Below are 20,198 nucleotides of genomic sequence, written 5' to 3' on the forward strand. Positions count from 1 at the left end.
AAGGGAAAATGAAGTCACGTTTTAAGTTTTTCTGAAAATTCTGAAAAAGAAAAATTTTCAGGGTATTTGCCATAGTTTACCATATTACTGAGCATCTACTACTGTTTTTTAAATTATTTTTATTCCTTGTTTTCTGTGAATGTAAACAAATGAATGAAAAATAAAAAAAATTGCATTAGAAATAACAGTTTTATCATTCTGGCCCAGATGTTATACTACTAAGTACACAAAAGCAATGAATTCTGAATCAGGAGCACATTTGTACTTTATATGAGTCGTGATTCTGATTTTACAAATGTGTGCGAGCAAAAGTTTTTTAAGCCACTTAATACAGTATTCTGTAATAAAACTGTACAGTGTATAACAACAACAGAACCTGTGAAGCATTTGAAACAGTATTTAAACTACAATAATGCATCTTGAATATCTGTCAGAAATGTAGCATCTCTAAAAGTACCCCTAAAAAGAGTACCCATGATTTATGATGCAGGTTGTGATACAGAAAAGTGTCAAAAGAGATTTTTGTAGTAAAATTCTTCCCATTTGACTGTATACTTAGCAGAATGAAGGGTAACTTGAAGCTACTGTATTGCCTATACACATGAAAAACTGAATTGAAATGTTTCAGACTGTAGTTCCAATGTACCAAACACCTGTAACAGTCTCTTTATATGTCAGTAATGCACTAGAAATAAAAGCACATGATTTACCGAGCCAAACAATGATGTTGTAAGTGCTTATTTTCCATCTTGACTTCTAAATGTCACAGCGTGTAATGGGATGTTGCTTTATAAATTCATTAAGAAGATGGCAGGCAGCGCGATTTTTGGTTGCCTTGCAGTTCTTTTCTTCTGGCATCTTCTCGATCCACATGTCATTGTTCAGCACATACCTGAAACTTCAGAAACAACAGAAGAAACATGTTTTACAAATCAAAAAAATAGCAATTTGCGTTCCTTTGTCTTTTTAATAAACATCAGATTTCAAAGCTTACTGTTGTCCGTCGTTATTGAGCACTGATATTGCGTCGTTCTGCCCCATGATCAGATAGTGGACTTCTTTTTTCAGCTCCAGTTCGTCACAAGATAAGCGCAGTATCATCTGACGTGTGGCATGTTTCTGAATACCAGAATCCAACAACCCTCAACAGGAAAAGTGTTAATATATTATTTATGCAGTAACAATTTACAATAAGATTCTATGTTAACAGCATTAATTAGTGCATTAGGTTATGTATTAGGTACTTTACAGAATCCATAACATTTACATTTATTAATTTATTAGACCCTTTTATCCAAAGTGACTTTCAAATGCCACATCCCATATGGCAAGAAACATCTTTTCTGGCCAAAATATGATTTAAATATATAGCATTTCAACCCTCTTATAGTATATATGTGTATATATGTATATATGTGTATGTATCTATGTGTATATATATATATACATATACAATATATACATATACGTATATATATATATATATATATATATTACGTATATACTATATATATATATATATATATATATATATATATATATATATATACATATATATGTATATATATATATATATATATATATATATGGTATATGTGTATATATATATATATATATACTATATATATATATATATATATTATATATATATATATATATATATATATATATATATATACGCATATATATATATATATACGTATATATATATATATATATATATATATATATATATATATATATATATATATATATATATATATATATATATATAGTATATATATATATATATATATATATATATATACGTTATATAATATATACTATATATATAATATATATATATATAATATATATATATATATATATAGTATTTTTTTATGGAGGTCAAAATTCATTTGAAATGTTTTTAAAAAAAAATTATATTTTTAAAATATATTTTCCAAAATATATAAAAATTGCCAAAATAAAATATCTACCAATATAATGACAGATTATATTTTGAAACATATTTTAGCAAATATGTATTTTTGGCCATTTTTTGTATATTCTGAAATATACTTACAAATATACGTTGATGAGAAATACTGGTTTAAATTTAAATATTTATATAATTTTACCTGTATATTATCTTAAAAATTCCACTAAGAAAAAGAAAGCCATTACAACAGTAATACTGTATTTATACAGTAATATTAATATTGAAGTCCTCTGTCGTTTTCACTATGAAAAGGAGGCATAGGAAATCTTGATAGGAGAGACATGAAAATAACACAAAATAATTTCATGCTGATCAAATAATTTATATTATTTATTTTCTTTATGTGTTGTCAAGATGTTTTCTTAATTTGCATGAAGGTTTTGTTTTTGTTTTTTTGCAGCGCATTGAGCTCTCTCAGCCACCGTGAATATAACTTTAATTAAACTACAGAACCTAACCATAGCGTTTCATTTTAAATGTAAAAATTCTAACTCACCGGTCTGAAGAACGTCAGTGATTAATGTGGTGTAGTACATAAAAACATGATCAGTGCTTGAGTTGAGAACTTTGATCACATATGCTGTAGGAAAAAGAATACATTTAAAATATAAATAAGTTTAGGCAAACCTATTTGTACATTGTTTGCTTTTAGTTTCTCACCATAGTCAACACCAGGACTGTAACATGCATATCTACTCCGGGTTTTGTCTTTAATATCCTTGCTGAAGGTGACTTTATTCCTTGGACATCCACCTGAAAATAAGTGCAAAATATAATATATAAATCTTAAGCTTTTGCATATGTAAATAAATATATTTCACAGCACACTAAAGTTTTTCCCACCTTCTGCACATGTACACACATCCCCGTTACAAAGCTTGGAGATCATTGGGCTTTTGTGAGGGGCTGTATAGAATATGCCACATCTCTTTTCTGTGTAACACATTGAATAGCATTAGTCAGTGTTCACCACTCAGAAGTGCTGTCATCAAAGTGTTCATAGCGTTTGATGACCTGGGCTGTAATAGTCATAGATGACAGCAGAAGCAGGTTGGACAAGGCCCATGGGAACAACCTGCTCAGCACCAAACTGAAGACACTCGGTATCGGTGATCTGTTGACATGAACCATGCAATCAAATCATTTGTGTGTTTCTGCTTGATCTGTTGCATAAATACTGATGAACCAGTTTAACTACTTTATAGCACTTTTAAAATTCAGCGGTAAAGAAAAACTGAAAACGAAGCAAACCATATACCAAGAGGATATATCAGATTCATAGAATACTTGAAGAGAAACTCTTCTGTTACCTTTGCAAAATAAAGAAAGACTTTATTATGATGGACTTCATAGTGATCTATGTACCTCTCTGAGCCCTTTACATTCTGTAAAGAAGAAGAAAAAAATTAATTCTTAGAAAAGAAACACATTAAAATGTTAATTAATTTGTTGCATATGTCTTATCTGCAACAAAACAAAGCCAGGAAATTACATTTGGTGATACCATGTCATAGTGACGGTATCAGATGGTAATAGTAATAACATGGTATTTTGATAAAGGCTACCTTCCAAAATATGGTGCTTATTGTAAGATATTCAAATTTATTAAGTCTGGATTACATTTGCAACCCTATTACTCATGTTATTTTTTTTTATATTGATCTTATATTTAATATAATTATTATTTAATATAATTATTTATTTTATTGTTTTATTTTTTCATTTTTTATTAATATTTATTTAATTTGTATTTGTTATTTTGATGCTTAATGCTTATTCCTAAAAAAAAAAACATACTATTTACAATGTAACGAGAGAGAGAGAGAAAATGAGATTTGATAGAATTGTTAAAAAAAAAATGCATATGCACATGTTCCAAATCCTTGGCGTTTGGTATCAGTCCACTTAGAAGTGAGATTTCCACCATGACCATGCCAATGGTATTTTTCTTTTTCATGCTGTGTGGAGACAGAAAAGAAAAAAAAGTTGATTTCAGAGAGGCCAAACAAGTAATCATAATTCTGCTGAATATTTGTATAACAAATCAATAATTTAAATGCAAAAAAAGACTGTTTAATGTGCTCACCCCACACACACTGTGTATATGACTGAACTCTCCTTCTTTGGCTCCTCTGAGATTTGTCTTTTTCTGCGGCTGCGGAGATCAAACCATTCTATGCTGCTCATGGGCTCATCTTTTTGATCTTCATCGCCTTCGTAATTGTAATAGTCATCAAACGTCTCATTTGTATTGTATATTTCTAGAGAAGAGCATATTGACTTTTAGTCTGATGATATCTAAGGTAAAATATTATGTTTTTAATGTTTGCTCCTCCTCCTACCACCTGAGGTCACCCTCGCTCAAATATTACAACTGTGTAACTCTCATTGACTTTTTAATCTTCAGTATCCTGTCTGGCAGTACATTTGGTATATACTTTTTATATAAAATGTATACATCACAGTGCACTCAATTCATATTTAATTTATTGTTTAGAGTGACCTCTTCCATGATATTTTACTTACTGTATTCCAGCTCTCCTTTCACTGTAACACTAAGGTGAAATAGATCACAGTGTGATTCATCCTTCTTCATAGTTCTATATGTCTGCACAATCTGTAACAAGCAAAATGTCATTCAAAACACTATAAACTGAAACATCACAGATCAACAATTAATTAAACTGAGGGGGAAACAATGTCTTACTGCCAATGTTCCACGTCCTGTTCCCTGAACATTTAGTGAAACTTTACCAACATTTCTGACCTGTGTGAACAAGTGCACATATAGTCTTCTACTTGTTATGGTATACATTAGCATACTTTATCACATATTTAAAATCAAAATATTTTCATTTTCCTTTTTTTTTATTTTCTAGTAAATTGAAGGTAGAATTAGTGGGATGGGCTAACTCACTGAACAGAGGATTTGATTGGACAAAAATCTGGGCAGTAATTTCCAGATTGTAAATATAGAAGTTTGTCAACATTTAGGAATATTCTAGAACTGTTTTAGGCAATTTTTCTTACTTTAACAGCTTCTGCGGTGAGTGCATTATTTTTGGTCAAGTGTAAATCCTGTTTTTTGCCATTTTCAAGGCACATTTCTACCCTTAGATCCAAATCGTCTACATCATTGTTCTGCATGCTGTATTTCGTCAGAGCCTCAAGGGCCACAACTGTGTCCTGTTAAAAAAACAAACAAACATGGATTAATTAAAGATTAATGCAAGCTGGAAGACCAACCAACACAAAAGACTGGAGAAATGGGGTGCATGTTTAAAAATGCTAACTATAATTTTTTACTTTATGTGTCCTGTAATCTGAAACAATTTATTACGGTATTAAATGTACTTGTATAGCAAATTGAGGTTAGATGGCTACTGTAGTTCAAGGCAAGGTCAAGTAAGGTCAACCTTATTTCTATAAAGCTTTATGCAATATAGTTTGTGTGAAAGTAGCTTCACAGAGATAAACAGGAAAATAGCAAAATCAATTAAAAAAACAACTACGGAGACAATTCAGATTCTGCTGTAAAGCAGCTCTAAAAGACAGTATTTTCATTATTTAGCAGTCAGTTCACTGTTGGTTCAGTTCAGATCAATAACAGTATGAAATTCATTCATTTGAAACAAGTTCAATTCAGCTTTAAGCAGTTGCGCCACATCAAAAACTGTTTCTGGGTCCAAAGCCTCCACTCAGCACACTGTGAGTGTATATTAGCACCGTCTGTTGTTTGCTTTTGGGATCATATAGAGCATTTGGATCATCACGTGACATCACATTTAACAAGTGTATTACTTATGGAGCAGTCTTTAGTATGTTTGAACCTTTTTTACTATAACTCACCACTCTAAAAATAAACATAGCGGTCTGTGTTTCACATTTGAGTAGACAGTAGTAGAGTTGTTATTTTATGGGTTTTTAACTTATTAGTAAGAAATATTATTCAAGTCTCATAATACAACATATGTAATTGTGCGTAGGATCTGCAACCACCAGACATGGAGATAGTTTGGCGTTATCTTCCATATTTGTGAAACTCCTCATAACTGAATAAAAGGTACACTACTGTTCAAAATTTGGAGTAGGTAAGATTTTTTTTTTCTTTTTTTTCACCCTGCATTTATTCTTATTTTTATTTTTTAAATACATTAAAAACAGTAATATTGTTAAACATTGTTTTCTATTTTTAATATTAAAAATTTAATTTATTCCTGTGTTGCAAAGCTGAATTTTCAGCATCATTACTGACTTCAGTGTCACCTTCAGAAATCATTCTAATATGCTGATTTGGTGCAAAAATACAAATTGCTATAATGTTAAAAACAGTTGTGCTGCTTAATATTTTGGGGAAAAATGTGATACATTTTATTCTTTTAATAGAAAGTTTAAAAGAACAGGTAAAATAAATAAAAATTCTTTGTAACATTATAAATGTCTATAAATGTGTCTTGCTAAATAAAACTACTAATTAAAAAAATTACTGACTTCAAACCTTTGAATGGTACTTTATATTACCCAATTTAAAAATATGAATACATCTTTTTGTTGTTGTTGTTTTATTTTTATTTTTTTATAATCAAACAATTGGGAGTAAAGTTACATTGAATCATTTTATTGTTATATTAAAATACCACAACCCACCTGTGTGGACTGGAATCCACCACCATATTTGCGCTGCTCTGTCAGCCAGTTTGCAGTGAGTTTAGCGTAGGCCTTGTCACGCAGAGACAGTGCGCTGAGCAGAGCATATGCTGTGGTCTCCACAGATTCAGCGTTAGCTTTACCTGCTGATTCACCTCTGCCACCACTGGAATTCCAGAAACACTTTGCTATAGAAAGAAGAGAAACTGTGATGTGAGAATTGGAACATGATAATTAAGCTAAAAAATTGTGACCACTTTTTTATCACATATCTTTTGTTTACATTAAGTAGTTTATTGCCTAACAGAAATAATTTGAGATGTGAATATGCAGGTTATAACTTCAGTACTGACTGGTGTCACAATTAGCAATGTTTTTTAGTTTTCGGTGTGCTCGTTGGGCATTTGCACTTTGCTGGTCATGCAATGACAAGGCATAAGCTGTGATGGCAAGCGAATAGGGACTTTCCAAAGCATCCAACTGTCCCTCTAGGTAGGACTTTGCTCTATCCATTGCAACTCTCTGCAAATAAACAAAGGTATGTTTATTCAATAGTGAATAAATAGAGAGCATATTCTGCAACTAGAGTTAATATGTTACCAGTTCTGTGTCGCTTCCCAGTTCGTACAATTTCAAAGCATGGTTCATTGAAATAAGGATAAAAGCAGTTAGGGGAACATCATCTTTTGCCTTGCCAACTCCTCCCTGAGGATTAATATTAGTTTTTGTTTAATCAGTGTTAGCAACCAATACTGATTAATAAAAAAAATACACCCCTTTGGCTGTACCTTCATTCCTCTATCATAGAGTTGATTAGGATCATCCCATGCACCATTGCTCTTCTGTTTGGACATGAGATAAGACATAGACTCCTGGATATAAGAGTCCTTCACACTGATAATGTCCCGAGACTCTGTCAGCTCCTTGGCAATAAATGCTGTAAGCCTACGAAAAGATTGGATAGAATTAAAAAAAAAAAAAAAAAAAAAAAAAAAAAAAAAAAAAACTCTTTTGCACAAATATGTCATGTCATTTAAAAAGCAAAAGTCTTAAATTACATGTGGATTTCTTGTTGTTAATATAATAATTATTTCAATGCATTTTAAGCATTTGGCAGACACTTTTATCAAGGCCTTGGCATTGACAGTGCCATGCAGTACCAGTCATGCTAGAGCCAAAAACCTACCAAATACTGCTTGGAGTCCTCAGAAACGCCCCATAAGAGCCATCAACTTTCTTGTATGTGAGGACTGTGTTGTAACCTGATACATGAGAAGATGAAACAAGATGTATGTGGTATACTGTATATAAAACATCCTATCATTTGCGATATATATATTAAAAACCTTTTGTGTATTGGTGGGCCCAACAACTCTTGTCTGTCAGATTTATACTGTATCTGACTATATGATGCATACATACTGTTCAAAAGTTTGGCGATCAGTAAGTTTTTTTTTAAAGAAATGTATTACTTTTATTCAGCGAATATGCATTAAATTGATCAAAAGTTACAGTAAATACATTTATGATATTAAAAATATTTACATTTAAGCTTTCTATTTATCAAAAAAAAAAAAAAAACGGTATCACAGTTTCAACAAAAACATTAATCAGTAAACAACAACAACTGTCAAGATTGAAAATACTAAGACATATTTCTTGACCACCAAATCAGCATATTAGAATGATTTCTGAAGGATTATGTGACACTGAAGACCGGGGTAAAGGCTGCTTAAAATTAGAAATAAATTACATTTTAACGTATATTTAAATAGAAGTTAAATAGAACAGTTTTTTAAATGGTAATAATATTTCACAATATTACTGTTTTATTTTGTTTTGGATCAAATAAATACAGCTTTGGTGAGCATAAGAGAATACTGACCACAAACTTTGAAATGGATTACTCATAAACAAAGGTGGACAAAGTACTGTATACAAGCTCCATTACAAAGTACACAACTCTAGATACTGCTGCTCAAATATTACTCCATTGCAAGTCAAAGTTTTAAGGACATATTTTTACTTAAGTAAAAGTACAGACGTACTTGCTTTTAAAAGTACTTAAAGGGATACTCCACCCCAAAATGAAAATTGTCATTAAACACTTATCCCCAAGTCGTTCCAAACCCGTAAAAGCTTTGTTTGTCTTCAGAACACAATTTAAGATATTTTGGATGAAAACCGGGAGGCCTGTGACTGTCCCAGAGACTGCCAAATAAATAACAGTGTCAAGGTCCATAAAAGGAATGAAAGTCGTAGTCAGAATACTCCATCTGCCATCAGATGTGCAATCTGGGTTATATGAAGCGACGGGAACACTTTTTGTAAACAAAGAAATCAAAAATAATGACTTTATTCAACAATTCCTTTGTCAACAGTCTCCTCTGTGTCTCTCCATATCACCGTATGCTGCGTATGCTCTTCTGTATCATCCGCGCAACAAGGATGCAGATGGGATTTCTACGTGTATTTAGCTTTGATTTGAAAGAAAACAGTGCATCAGAGGAGACTGTTGACAAAGGAATTGTTGAATAAAGTCATTATTTTTACAGTACGGTAGTGATCTCACACAGCTCTGGCAGTGTGTGCACACATCTACGTGTAGCCATTCATCCACATTTGAACTGAGTGGACAGTGAAATTGCGGTAAATACAGTGATTAAAAAAAAAAAAAAATCCAACCAGCTTTAAAACCCAGCAACACAACTGTAGCTGTATAAATGTATAACAGCAACACTGCTTTAACACAAAAACAAAACAGCATGATTTATTTGACATCAAAACAAAAATTTCACAAATGCTCTCTTATCGCTCTCGCGGTACTTTGATGTCATACACAGAACTGTGCAGACTTGCACTTGGACCATAGTGTGGCCCGTTGGAAAAAAAGGTTGAGAACCACTGAGTTAACTCATGACAATCATGCGATAAATCGCGATTATATATTTTAATTGATTGACAGCCCTAAGTTAAAATGACTAAAATAAAATGTAGGCTTAACGCTGGTAACTCATCAGTGGACTTTCCTCGTCAACATAGACTATATTTTTTCACCTGATAAAGTATCATTTATTAGCTGAGCTGCTATGTTTACAACCATTACAGGGGAAACCACTATATTTCTGACATTCCAAAAGCACTTCCTACTGGCAGAGAATGAATGTGCATTTTTTAAATAATCCAGTCTGCAGTTTTTGTTCAGACCAATGCGAAAATTCACCCACATAAATCCGTTTTAAATAATATAATAATTTATACTTCCGACTCATCCCTTTTCTTTAAAAAAAAACTCATTGTGAGGTTTATCATTTTTTTTAAAAAAAAAAAAAATAATCTATTGTTCTCTATTGTAAAGCTTTGGTAAAGTTTTTAATCTATTGTTCTCTATTGTTGCCAAATTACCTTTTCATAGACAATTTCTCCTTACTCTCATAGTTTATGAACTATTAGAACATTTACTTAATGTTATAGCATCTATAGGTATGGATACCCACCGGTTTGGATCATCGATTGGGCCTCATCTCTGCGTTCAGCTTTCAGTGATATCCATTGATTGGTGGCATCCAGGTACCTCATGGCATGAATAGCAGGAGACATCTTCACCATAGTCTGCTCCGCACAGCCAGTGGGCAGGTTAATGAGCTTATTGATACCCTCCAGGTTTAAACAGTTATTTACCGACTCGCCCATCACTCCACCTGCAAAATAACAGGGTCATTATATTTCTATCATAAACTCTATGATAGAGTATGACAGAGGGAGTCTATTTAACTATCTATCTATCTGACCTCACCTTTTAAACTCAAAGAGATTTCGGAGTCCACCCCACCAGGGATCTCATCAGCAGGGACTGGAATGTCAATATCTAATTTCCTCACTGTGCATAAGAAGTGTTAAAAATGTTATTACAGTTATGAAAAGCCCAAGAACAGATTTACTGATTATATAGGTCGATTGGATTCTTACATTTTGGATCAATGTTGTACTCCCTGTCAATGGTGGCGATTTCCCCTTCCCCCTGAACATGAAGGATTTGAAAGAGAGTTTTTCAGTGTCAAAGATATCGTCACTGGAGCACAATAAAATCTGGGTATGCAAACTTAAAGGGATAGTTCATCCAAAAAATGAAAATTCTGTCATTAATTTCTCACCCACATGTCGTTCCAAAGCCCTAAGATCTTAATTTGTATATGAAGCTGAGAGAATAAAACATGATATAAAACTGAGCGGCAACCTCCCGCTCTCTCCTGCAACTGAAATGTTTTATGCCAACAAGGAAGTGACTAAAAAGTCCATGCAATTTATCTGACTGGCCGCTTGAGGGCAACCTGGCTGCAAAAGGGAGTTAATCCTATAGACTTATACTCCCTATGTTAAAATGCTCAATTTTACAGTAGAAACAAAAAACATGTTTACAGCCTGGTTCAGAAAATGATTTTGGTCTATATATCTAATTTTGCCCTTCATGACAACTGTGAGGGGGGTGAATTTTTTTATAACTCATCCGTTGAAATTATAGTAAGCCTTAAAGTTCTGCATAATTAAGGGCGTGGCCACTTGAGTGATAGGTGGATTGCCGCTGCTGACATTGCCGTCGAGCTAGGTGGGCGTGGCTTCAGCAACCAGCTCCCGCCTTTTTGCAAATTTTCGATTATCCGTGAGAGTCGCGCGATGACGCGCTGCCAAGATGGCGACGGCCCGCTCTGCACACTTTGAACTTCAAAAACACTCTTCAGGAATCTACGGGTGACGTCACGGTCACTACGTCCATGTTTTTATACAGTCTATGGTTAAAACCTGCTTATTTTATGACTCCTCCATATACAGTTTAGGTTGCATACATTTTGCATTGATGTTACGTTTGTAGCATATACTAATATAACTAAATTAGCTATTTAACTAGGCCTACAAAGTAGGCTATTTTATTATTGTGTGTATCGAATAGTTTACAAAATCAAATGATTGGGAAACTTTTTATCATTGAAATGTCTTGGAAAAGTGTCGCACTTAACCTGAATTCACATTACTCATAATCATGATTGCATTACAGTATGTTGTTTTAAACCCCAAATATTTTACTTATTTTACTTAATTATAATTCTTCATTAATAATTATTTAGTTGATTGTAATGTTAATTGTAAAAAAAAAAAAAAAAAAAAAAAAGATAAAAAAATTGAAATTAGTTTCAATGTACCTAGCTACTTTTTGACAGTAACTTGTAGTGTAGCTAGCTACTTTTTCAGAAGGGTAGCTTGAATGTAGCTTAACTACTTTTATTTACGAGTAGCTTGTCGGCGGTCAAGCTACAGTTTCAGAGTAGCTTCCCCAACACTGCTGTTTGAGGCAGTTATGGCCTAATGGTTAGAGATTCGGACTTATAAGCCAAAGGCCACGAGTTCGAGTGCAACAAAACCGGCAGAGATTGCAGGTGGGGGGAGTAAATGTATAGCGCATCACCAATTTAGGTGAGACCCTTGAAAAAGGCAACAAACCCCCAACTGCTCCCCTGCTTTGGAACGGCATGAGGGATTAATGACAGAATTTTCATTTTTGGGTGAACTAACCCTTTACCACACTTTACCTCCACACGGAGCTCCTTTTCTACTCTGTCATTAACAGTGTCTGAGGCATAAGCCAGCACGTTGATGGGGATATTTCCGATAACAAGGGGCACCACGGTGAAATACACAGCCACCGCTGAGTTACCAGGAACCACGACCTCCTCCTTCAGGTCACTACCGCCAGCAGTGCACAAACCTTCCTTCTTATCCATCTTCACTATTATCTATAGAGACACATGATATGGCATTTCAATCTTGTTTGTCACAATTTGCCATACTCGATTAATTTGTATAATATTTTTCAGCCACCTGTCCTAGTTAGCAAGAATGGCACTTGAAATAAAGCTTCATTAAATGTACCTTTAAACTCTCTTCCTTGTAATTGTACACAACAGCTTTAACCTGAAGCTGCTCATTTCTCTTCACAGAGTAAGGAAGGTTGACGGACAAGAAGAAATCCTGAAAGACCCTCAGGGGCTTTGGTTCTGCAATGCAGAATCCTGGAGAGAAAAAAAAACAAACAAATTACACAATTTGAAAACTGATCAGCATATAAACAGGACACAACATGATATAAAATGATATACCCCATCCCAAAACACTTGTTTTCAAAAATAAAAAAATAAAAAATTTGAGTTACTGACAACCTTTTGTGGGAGAAATGCCCACAGCCTGGATTTCCCAAGTGGTTATGGAATCAGGAGCAACTGCATCATGCCTAAAAGTTTACAGAAGACAAAGAATATTTACATATAGAAAATTACGTTAGAGCCGATTCATTCTGTTCATTAGAAGAGAAAAAAAAAAGAATTCAGGATAACCTGATAATGCCGGTGCTATCTGTTTGAATGACTGTCCACATCCATGACTGTGGGAAATATTTACGAAGGTAGATAGCATCCTCATTAATCACAATTTCATCCAGTGTGTCATCCGCAACTACAGTAAGAAACAAGACCAATATTGTAGTTAGTTCAGCTTTTGAAAGTAGCAACTTTGACAAGCATATACTACTTGCCCTAAACAAACCATTTTTAATAGTAATAATAATAATTATTATTGTTATTATTTAAAATTGTATATTTTATTATTTACAATTATTGTATAAATGTAAGTAATAATAAAATATGAATAATAATAATAATAATAATACACTTAAATGACTTCACTGCTCTACAGCGAGGCCAATTTTGTAATATGGACAACATGTATTGATTTGAAATTATATTATTATTATTACTAAAATATACTAAACTGGCTTCTACCGCATTTGTATCTTGTTTGATTTAGACAACTTGCTTGAAATGTAGAATTGTGCAATCAGTGTGGCTTTAATCCAAGAAACCCCTTTCCGAGAAGTTATGCAAGACAAATTGTACCTCTTCCAAGGTAGGTTTTTCTCTTCTCAAATGTCTCCCTCCTCCTCCTCTCATTTGCAGCTTCGCAGCACATTTTAAAAGCCTTACGACAGCTCTTCGATGCTTCTACTCTTTTGAGACGCTCATCACAGGACGTATGCATTTTGTTAGGCCTTACACCATCAAGACAGCATTTCCTGTCACTGCCCTTGAAGCTGTTGACTGTGGTGATGATATCATTATTTGACATGTAATTAAAAACAAATCATGGGAGAAATCATCAAAGGGAGTCAAAATGTTGTTTTGCATCTTACCGACATTATTGAACTTTTTAACATAATCCGCTGTTCTTCTGACACGAGGTTCAGGTTTAGATTTGTAACACTTATGATCTGAGAAGAAGTAAAAATTGTATGCATTAGACTTACATGCTCTTACATGGTTCCTGAAAAACAATTCATAAAATAGGATGTCAGGAGTTATATTACCTAGAGGTGTAGGGGTTTCCATGTCACAGTTACACATGAAAGTTAGCCCAGCTCTCTGAAGAACAGCACTGGAATCCTCTCCTCCTCCGATCGAGCAGGCCAGGTCATACGAGTTCATATACTCAAACATCTGTAGGTAAAAACAAATGATCTTCATTATGAGCAACAATCCTGAAATGATACATGGAGTACTTTTAGGAGTACACTAGCACAGTGTACTAGATATCCACAAAACTCATGGGGTTTTAACTTTAATGGGTTCAACTTTCAACTTGTTTGTACATAATCCCAAATGTGTCACCTTTTGAAGGCCTAGTTTGTTTTTGTTCAGAATATAAACTGCTGAGTCCACTGCAGCAAGAGCCACCTTGGCCTTTGGATCTGTTCTGACCGTCACTTCAAACTTAGTTGCAGGTTTTATTTCAGGCAGTGGATCAATTTCTACCTACACACAAAATGGTGTTTTGCATTTCAGTGGAAACATATTCAAAAACAGTCTAATATAATATCACGTCACAATTTAGATTCTGAAAGATAATTTGCCTCAGCTGTACCTTGCCTTTGCAGATATCTTTCACATCGACCCACACAGAGTCAGCCACTATTTTTTCATTTGGTGAAGAGTCTGTAAAATAGTAGGCTACCAGGCGAAAAGAAGGCACCATCTCCACATTGACATTCACATTGACTGTTGTGATTTCAGTTCTCGGCACCCTTCCGATCTGCACAATTTGTCCCTTACTCCAAACCTGTTGTGGATATAATTATTTCAAAGACATTAGATTGAAGACAAAGCAAATCATTGCTCTCTGGTTAAAACCTACGCATAAAAAAACAACATCAGAGCTGATTGTTCTTACCATAAAGTAAATGAATGTGGGTTTAGCTGCACTTTGAGGTGTAATGTCCCGTAATGTGGCTTTCAAGGCCTCTCCGGGCTGTAGGACCTGATGCTCCACTTCCAAACTAAGATAGCTGTGTCCTTCTGCTTTAATTGCATGGGCCGTCATCTTTTTATCACTACGAATGACCTCCTGGTCTCTCCCCTCGGCAAAAACCTGCAAAAATAATAGTTATTAAATTGGTAGTTTCAGTCCTGGATGCTGATTGGTCAATACCAGAGACACAAGAATACATGAAAGGTTAATACTGTATGATTGTTGCTGACAGCTGATCCAAAGCAATGTAATTGTATATTTTGGCCCCTTAAAGAAATAGTCCACCCAAAGAAGAAAATTTGCTGAAAATTTACTCATCCTCAGACCGTCCAAGATGTAGATGAGTTTGTTTCTTCATTGGAACAGATTTGAAGAAATGTAAAGTGGACATAACACACACAGTTCCTTCCAATCTCATGTTAATCTTGAGTACCTTATTGAGTAATATTGCATTCTTCATATCTCCGAAGAGTTAGTTCTTTGGGAAGCTGAACAAGGTGATCATATCATGCCCTGACAACCAAAAACTCACTTCTTTGGTGACTTTGTTGATTTCGTGGTCTAAAAACAAAATGACAAATCCTTCTTGAGCAAAATTAAACTTTAAACTTTTTGAACTCGTTTTTTTAAACTTTGGCCATGTTTAGCATGAGAATCCAACTCTTTAACAGTGTAAATAAGTCAGAATGCATGAAACAGCATTAGACCTCCCCTTTAACAGTACATCACTTGCTCAGCAGGATCCTCTGCAGTAAATGGGTGTCATCAGAATGAGATGATAAAAACATCACAATAAAATGCCTTGACAGATTTGTTTGTTACAAACACACAGCTTTTCAGTTTACAAACTGTTTGTCATCAATAAAATTGATGGATTGGAGTCGTGTAGAGTACTTTTGGATTATTGTTTTGCTTGTTTACAAATATATTTTATCAGCTGTTTGAACTCTCATTCTGACGGAACCCATTCACTGCAGAGGATCCTTTGGTGAGCAAGAGATGTAATGCTACATTTTCCCAAACCTGTTCTGATGAGGAAACAACCTCATCCACATCTTGTATGGGCTGAGGGTGAGAAAACTGTCAGCAACTTTTCATTTTTGGACTATTTCTTTAATTTGGACTTGGAATGAAAATAATGATATAACAAAATGATTATCATGTGATATCTTACCGTTACAGCTAATTTCTTAGCCTGTGGTGGTATTTGAAACGGCATGGCTACATCTCCCATGTCATTTCCCCAGCCCTCATTTTTTAGAATGTGCTCTGGTGAGCCTTCTATTGTAACAGTGGCTGTAAATTTCAAGTTTGGGACTCTCTTGCCATCTGGATATGTTGCAGTAGCCTGCAAAAAACAAAAAAAAAAACAAACAAAAAAAACCAAAGGAAAAGACATTACAAAACCTTTTTTGTGTGTATGTGCAGGTGTGGCACTAACACACATATATTTTAATTCCAGTCATTGACACTCAGAGGTATAAAATGAATACATTTAAGTTTGGAAATGCTTTAGACCACATACCAAAACGGAAAACACACCACCTGGGGTGAAATATGTCTTGGTTTTTGACAGATCAACAACATATGGGGATGTCACAATCTTCACAGAAGAGCTTTCAGCTTCCTCCAGATTTCCACCTGCATAAAATAAGGATAAATATTGTTTGTGATTTAATTTTCAATCATTAAATGTACTTACATTCCAATCTGGGGATAAATAATAACTTTAATTGAATAAAATAAGTCCATAAGATGAAATCTCATCAATATAATCTTGCACTTGTGGTAACTAATTTTTTTTTTTTCTTTTTGGATTGCATGCATTTCCCTATTAATCATAAGTCTACTTTTTGTTTATGACTCACTTGCTTTTTCCAAAACCGAGACTGCAATATAAAGATAGTATCCCTCTATACGGCCTTGAGTGTTATTTTCTGATGCTGTCTTTAAGTCCTCAGTGCGTACCTCTGTTTTTGCAGTACCATCCTCTACCTAAATAACAACAGAATACAGACATCAAATAAATCAAAAAAGATACTGACAAATACATACACACACACGCATTTATATATATTATCAAAAATATATGTTAAGGCCAATAGCTTTTTTTTTTTTCCAATGCAAAATGATTTACTTACTGTTATCTGCTTTTCAGTGCCTGGAAGATATATCTTATTACCCTTTTCATCAATAAGTCCAAATCGAATATATGCTATGCCGTTGACCCCCTTCCCATAAGTATATCTGAGAACACCAAAAGCTGATGAGCTATAGCAAATTCTGAATCAACACCAAACCCAATCAGCATGTGACAGTAGTGTACGCACCTAGCAGAGATGTTAAATGGGAAGGACTGGCTCTTCAAAATATGGTAAGGCTGTGGAGCCTCAATGGTAACCTCAAATGTGGGCAAAACTATAAAGAATTAAATGCCATTTCTAAGGGTTAAAGTGACAGGTGATGTAAATAAGAAATAGATGCAACTGGAGTTTCATAACACCTACCGTATTCCTTGACCTCAAACTCCAATGATGTGGTAGATTCAGGGTACTTATGATATGATGCAATGATTTTCCATTTGCCTTCCCTGAAGGATTAATAAAATTACACAGAATATATAAATGACATCCATTAAAAGGCAATTGTATGAGAAAGAATTATATGTATATACTGTATTTGCACATGTGATATTAACAACCAAAGCTTTAATCAATCACATTAAATTATAATTAGCTTTGTTTTGTGTTTATTCAGTGCCCATGCAGTTAACTTACTGCTCAACTTCTGTTATAGAGATAGTTTTTTCCAAAATTTGGTCAGAAATCAAAATATGATTGTAAACAATAAAGCCTTTGCAGTTCTGTAAAAAGAGGGAGAGAAAAAAATTTGCCTGCTCATTCCAGGTAATGATTATTATTGGCATTTTATCATTGACAGAAACAACTTACAATTATTTGAACATGGATTTCATCCTTTATGGGGACCATGTAGTTATCTAGGGTGAAGATTCTGTATTTGACTGAGAAACATAAGAATAAAGAGAAACTAAACAAGAGCGGCAATTTTTTTATACTAGTAAGCAAGTAATACAGATTTAACAAAGGTAAAAGGAAAAATAATATTAATAATAAATAAGAAAATTAATTATCATACCATTTTCTCCTGGATTATAAATTGGCTTGTCTGTTTGGATAAAAATGTACCCTCTTTTTGTTGACAAATAAATACTGGCTTTTCTTGCACTTCCGACTGTGTTCCAAAAAACATCATTGCTTGTGGCTGCAAGTTGAACATACTTTTCATCTTTTTTACTTCCATACAAGCTGCGATCAACCTATGGTACATGAGTTAGAAAAGACACTGGAATTTGAGAAACACACTTTAAAACTTTTAAAAATAAGAAGTGTACAAACATACCTTAAGTTTTACCACAGCCTGGTAGTTATTGTCCTTATTGAGGATTATAGATTTCTTTTCAGACACAATTATTCGAGAGATTTGTTCTTGAAAGTATAGCTGCATACTGGTTTCTTTAGTTGCTCCATGAAGCTGCACACTCACAGTCTCTTCCACTCCCACGTGAATTACATTTGGAGCAACAATAAGGCATCTAAGGTATAAATGCATACACATGAATAACTGCATAAACACAGATGTGACAGAACATGATGCAAGATGTGCCGGTTATGGGCAAATTTGTAAAATGTAGTCAATAATTTTAGTACTTACGTGGGTCTATGTGCATCCACTGTAAGAAAAACAAAAACCACAAAACACAGAGGGCAGATCATCTTGCTGTTATACTTGTTCGTATGTGTTTATTCCGTTAGGACAGCTAGCCTACTGACTCAGAATACAAGGGCTATACCCACCTTCATAAAATTGGGCTTTGAAATGAAATCTTGGCAAAAACAGCATGGTCATGATCTCATGAAGTCATGTGATTTACAGGAAATCTTGTTCATAACAACACAGAAGGGAAAGCAGCTGTCTGGAGCAAAGGCAACAAGAAAATAAAACAAAATGTCTTTAATGTATTAATTTTAGTATTGTGAATAACAATACTAAAACAACAAAAACAGCATGGTACTAAAATTAGGAGGATTATCAAGAGTCATTGGCACATCATCCAAAGTGATCCTCAGCTATTGAATGACTTCAGTGATCATTGGGGGGTGGGGGGGTTTGAGGGGGGGTCCATATAATGTTCGTCCAAGGCTGTAGTAGATTACCACTAACCTTACATGTCATTCCACTAACTCAGCTTTGATGTATTGTGCCTGTAAGGTGACATGGTCGGTTCACTTAGTTTTGTCATGGCCGCGACATAATAACTCATGGGAATGTGATAATATGTCGTGGCCACGAGATATTAATTTGAGGGAATGTCATATTAACTCGTGGGAACGTGACATTATGTCATGGCCCGAGATCATTTTGTCAAGGGAACGACATATTTTTCTCGTGGCCACAAGTAAACAAACCTCCGTGACAATAGAAACCCGGAATTATCAAAAATAGATAAAACATTTTTATTAACATTAAATATTTAATTTAATATTTGTATATTATTATTATTAATATTACATTAACGTATTAGGGCTATATATCCAGTAAGCATAATCAAAGTTTTATTGGAATGTCTAATATTACAGTTGGCTATAATTTAGAAAAGTATTCAGAACGTTAAGAGATCGAAATGAAGGGAAAAATGAATATAAACGAATATAAAAATATAACCAATTATAATAGGCTAATAATAATAATAATATACAAATATTATGGGGAATAGACTATCAGTTAATGGACTTACAAGACTGTATGTAAAAAATGTTTTCTTGTAGACCTGTTTTATATTAATATACTATTTACTATTTATTATACTATTTACTTTATGTAACATTTATTCATGATAAATCTGAATGCTGACTATCGCACATAATAGCCAATGCCTATGGCTAATATAATAATTGAACAATTTCTATAATAAATAATTTAATAATTTCTTAATTCAAATTAAATATTAATGTATCCATCTCTGATAATCCCTGGTTGCTATGGTCACGCAGGTTTGTTTACCATATGTAGTTCAGAAAAATATCTAGTTCCCTCAACATAACATCATGGGGCCACGACATATTATCACGTTCCCACGCAGTTATTATGTCGCAGCCACGAAAAAACTGAGTGAACCGACCATGTCACCTTATGGGCACCG

General features: G+C 33.8%; 1 protein-coding gene across 1 annotated transcript; it reads right to left on the minus strand.

The window, feature by feature from the left end:
* Window positions 1-102: 102 nt before the first annotated feature.
* On the minus strand, window positions 103-18,881 carry c4 (complement component 4). Its single transcript, XM_042771404.1, has 41 exons — window positions 18,710-18,881; window positions 18,398-18,590; window positions 18,134-18,314; window positions 17,929-17,999; window positions 17,755-17,840; window positions 17,485-17,567; window positions 17,308-17,395; window positions 17,119-17,224; window positions 16,846-16,972; window positions 16,503-16,618; window positions 16,152-16,325; window positions 14,900-15,097; window positions 14,594-14,788; window positions 14,341-14,484; window positions 14,040-14,169; window positions 13,866-13,943; window positions 13,573-13,773; window positions 13,015-13,132; window positions 12,841-12,911; window positions 12,554-12,693; window positions 12,214-12,417; window positions 10,598-10,649; window positions 10,425-10,508; window positions 10,126-10,329; window positions 7,815-7,890; window positions 7,417-7,573; window positions 7,229-7,333; window positions 6,982-7,150; window positions 6,629-6,816; window positions 5,012-5,167; window positions 4,689-4,748; window positions 4,508-4,598; window positions 4,068-4,242; window positions 3,852-3,939; window positions 3,292-3,366; window positions 2,996-3,095; window positions 2,825-2,914; window positions 2,642-2,734; window positions 2,478-2,561; window positions 995-1,142; window positions 103-898 (listed from the first exon to the last, which is right to left on the minus strand). Exons 1-41 carry the CDS (start codon window positions 18,769-18,771, stop codon window positions 757-759), a joined length of 5,103 nt encoding a protein of 1,700 aa, XP_042627338.1. The 5' UTR covers window positions 18,772-18,881; the 3' UTR covers window positions 103-756.
* Between the last annotated feature and the right edge of the window lie 1,317 nt (window positions 18,882-20,198).

This window comes from Cyprinus carpio, chromosome A15, assembly GCF_018340385.1.
Source record: "Cyprinus carpio isolate SPL01 chromosome A15, ASM1834038v1, whole genome shotgun sequence".
In the NCBI taxonomy this organism is placed as follows: Eukaryota; Metazoa; Chordata; class Actinopteri; order Cypriniformes; family Cyprinidae; genus Cyprinus; species Cyprinus carpio.

Excerpts from the sequence above, each read along its gene's own strand:
- c4 (XM_042771404.1), bottom strand. The coding sequence starts at position 18,771 with ATGATCTGCCCTCTGTGTTTTGTGGTTTTTGTTTTTCTTACAGTGGAT. Across the intron at positions 12,418-12,553 it reads ACAAGGAAGAGAGTTTAAAG|ATAATAGTGAAGATGGATAA; the intron begins GTACATTTAATG and ends GTGTCTCTATAG. Across the intron at positions 4,243-4,507 it reads GAAAGGAGAGCTGGAATACA|AAATATACAATACAAATGAG; the intron begins GTAAGTAAAATA and ends GCTCTTCTCTAG.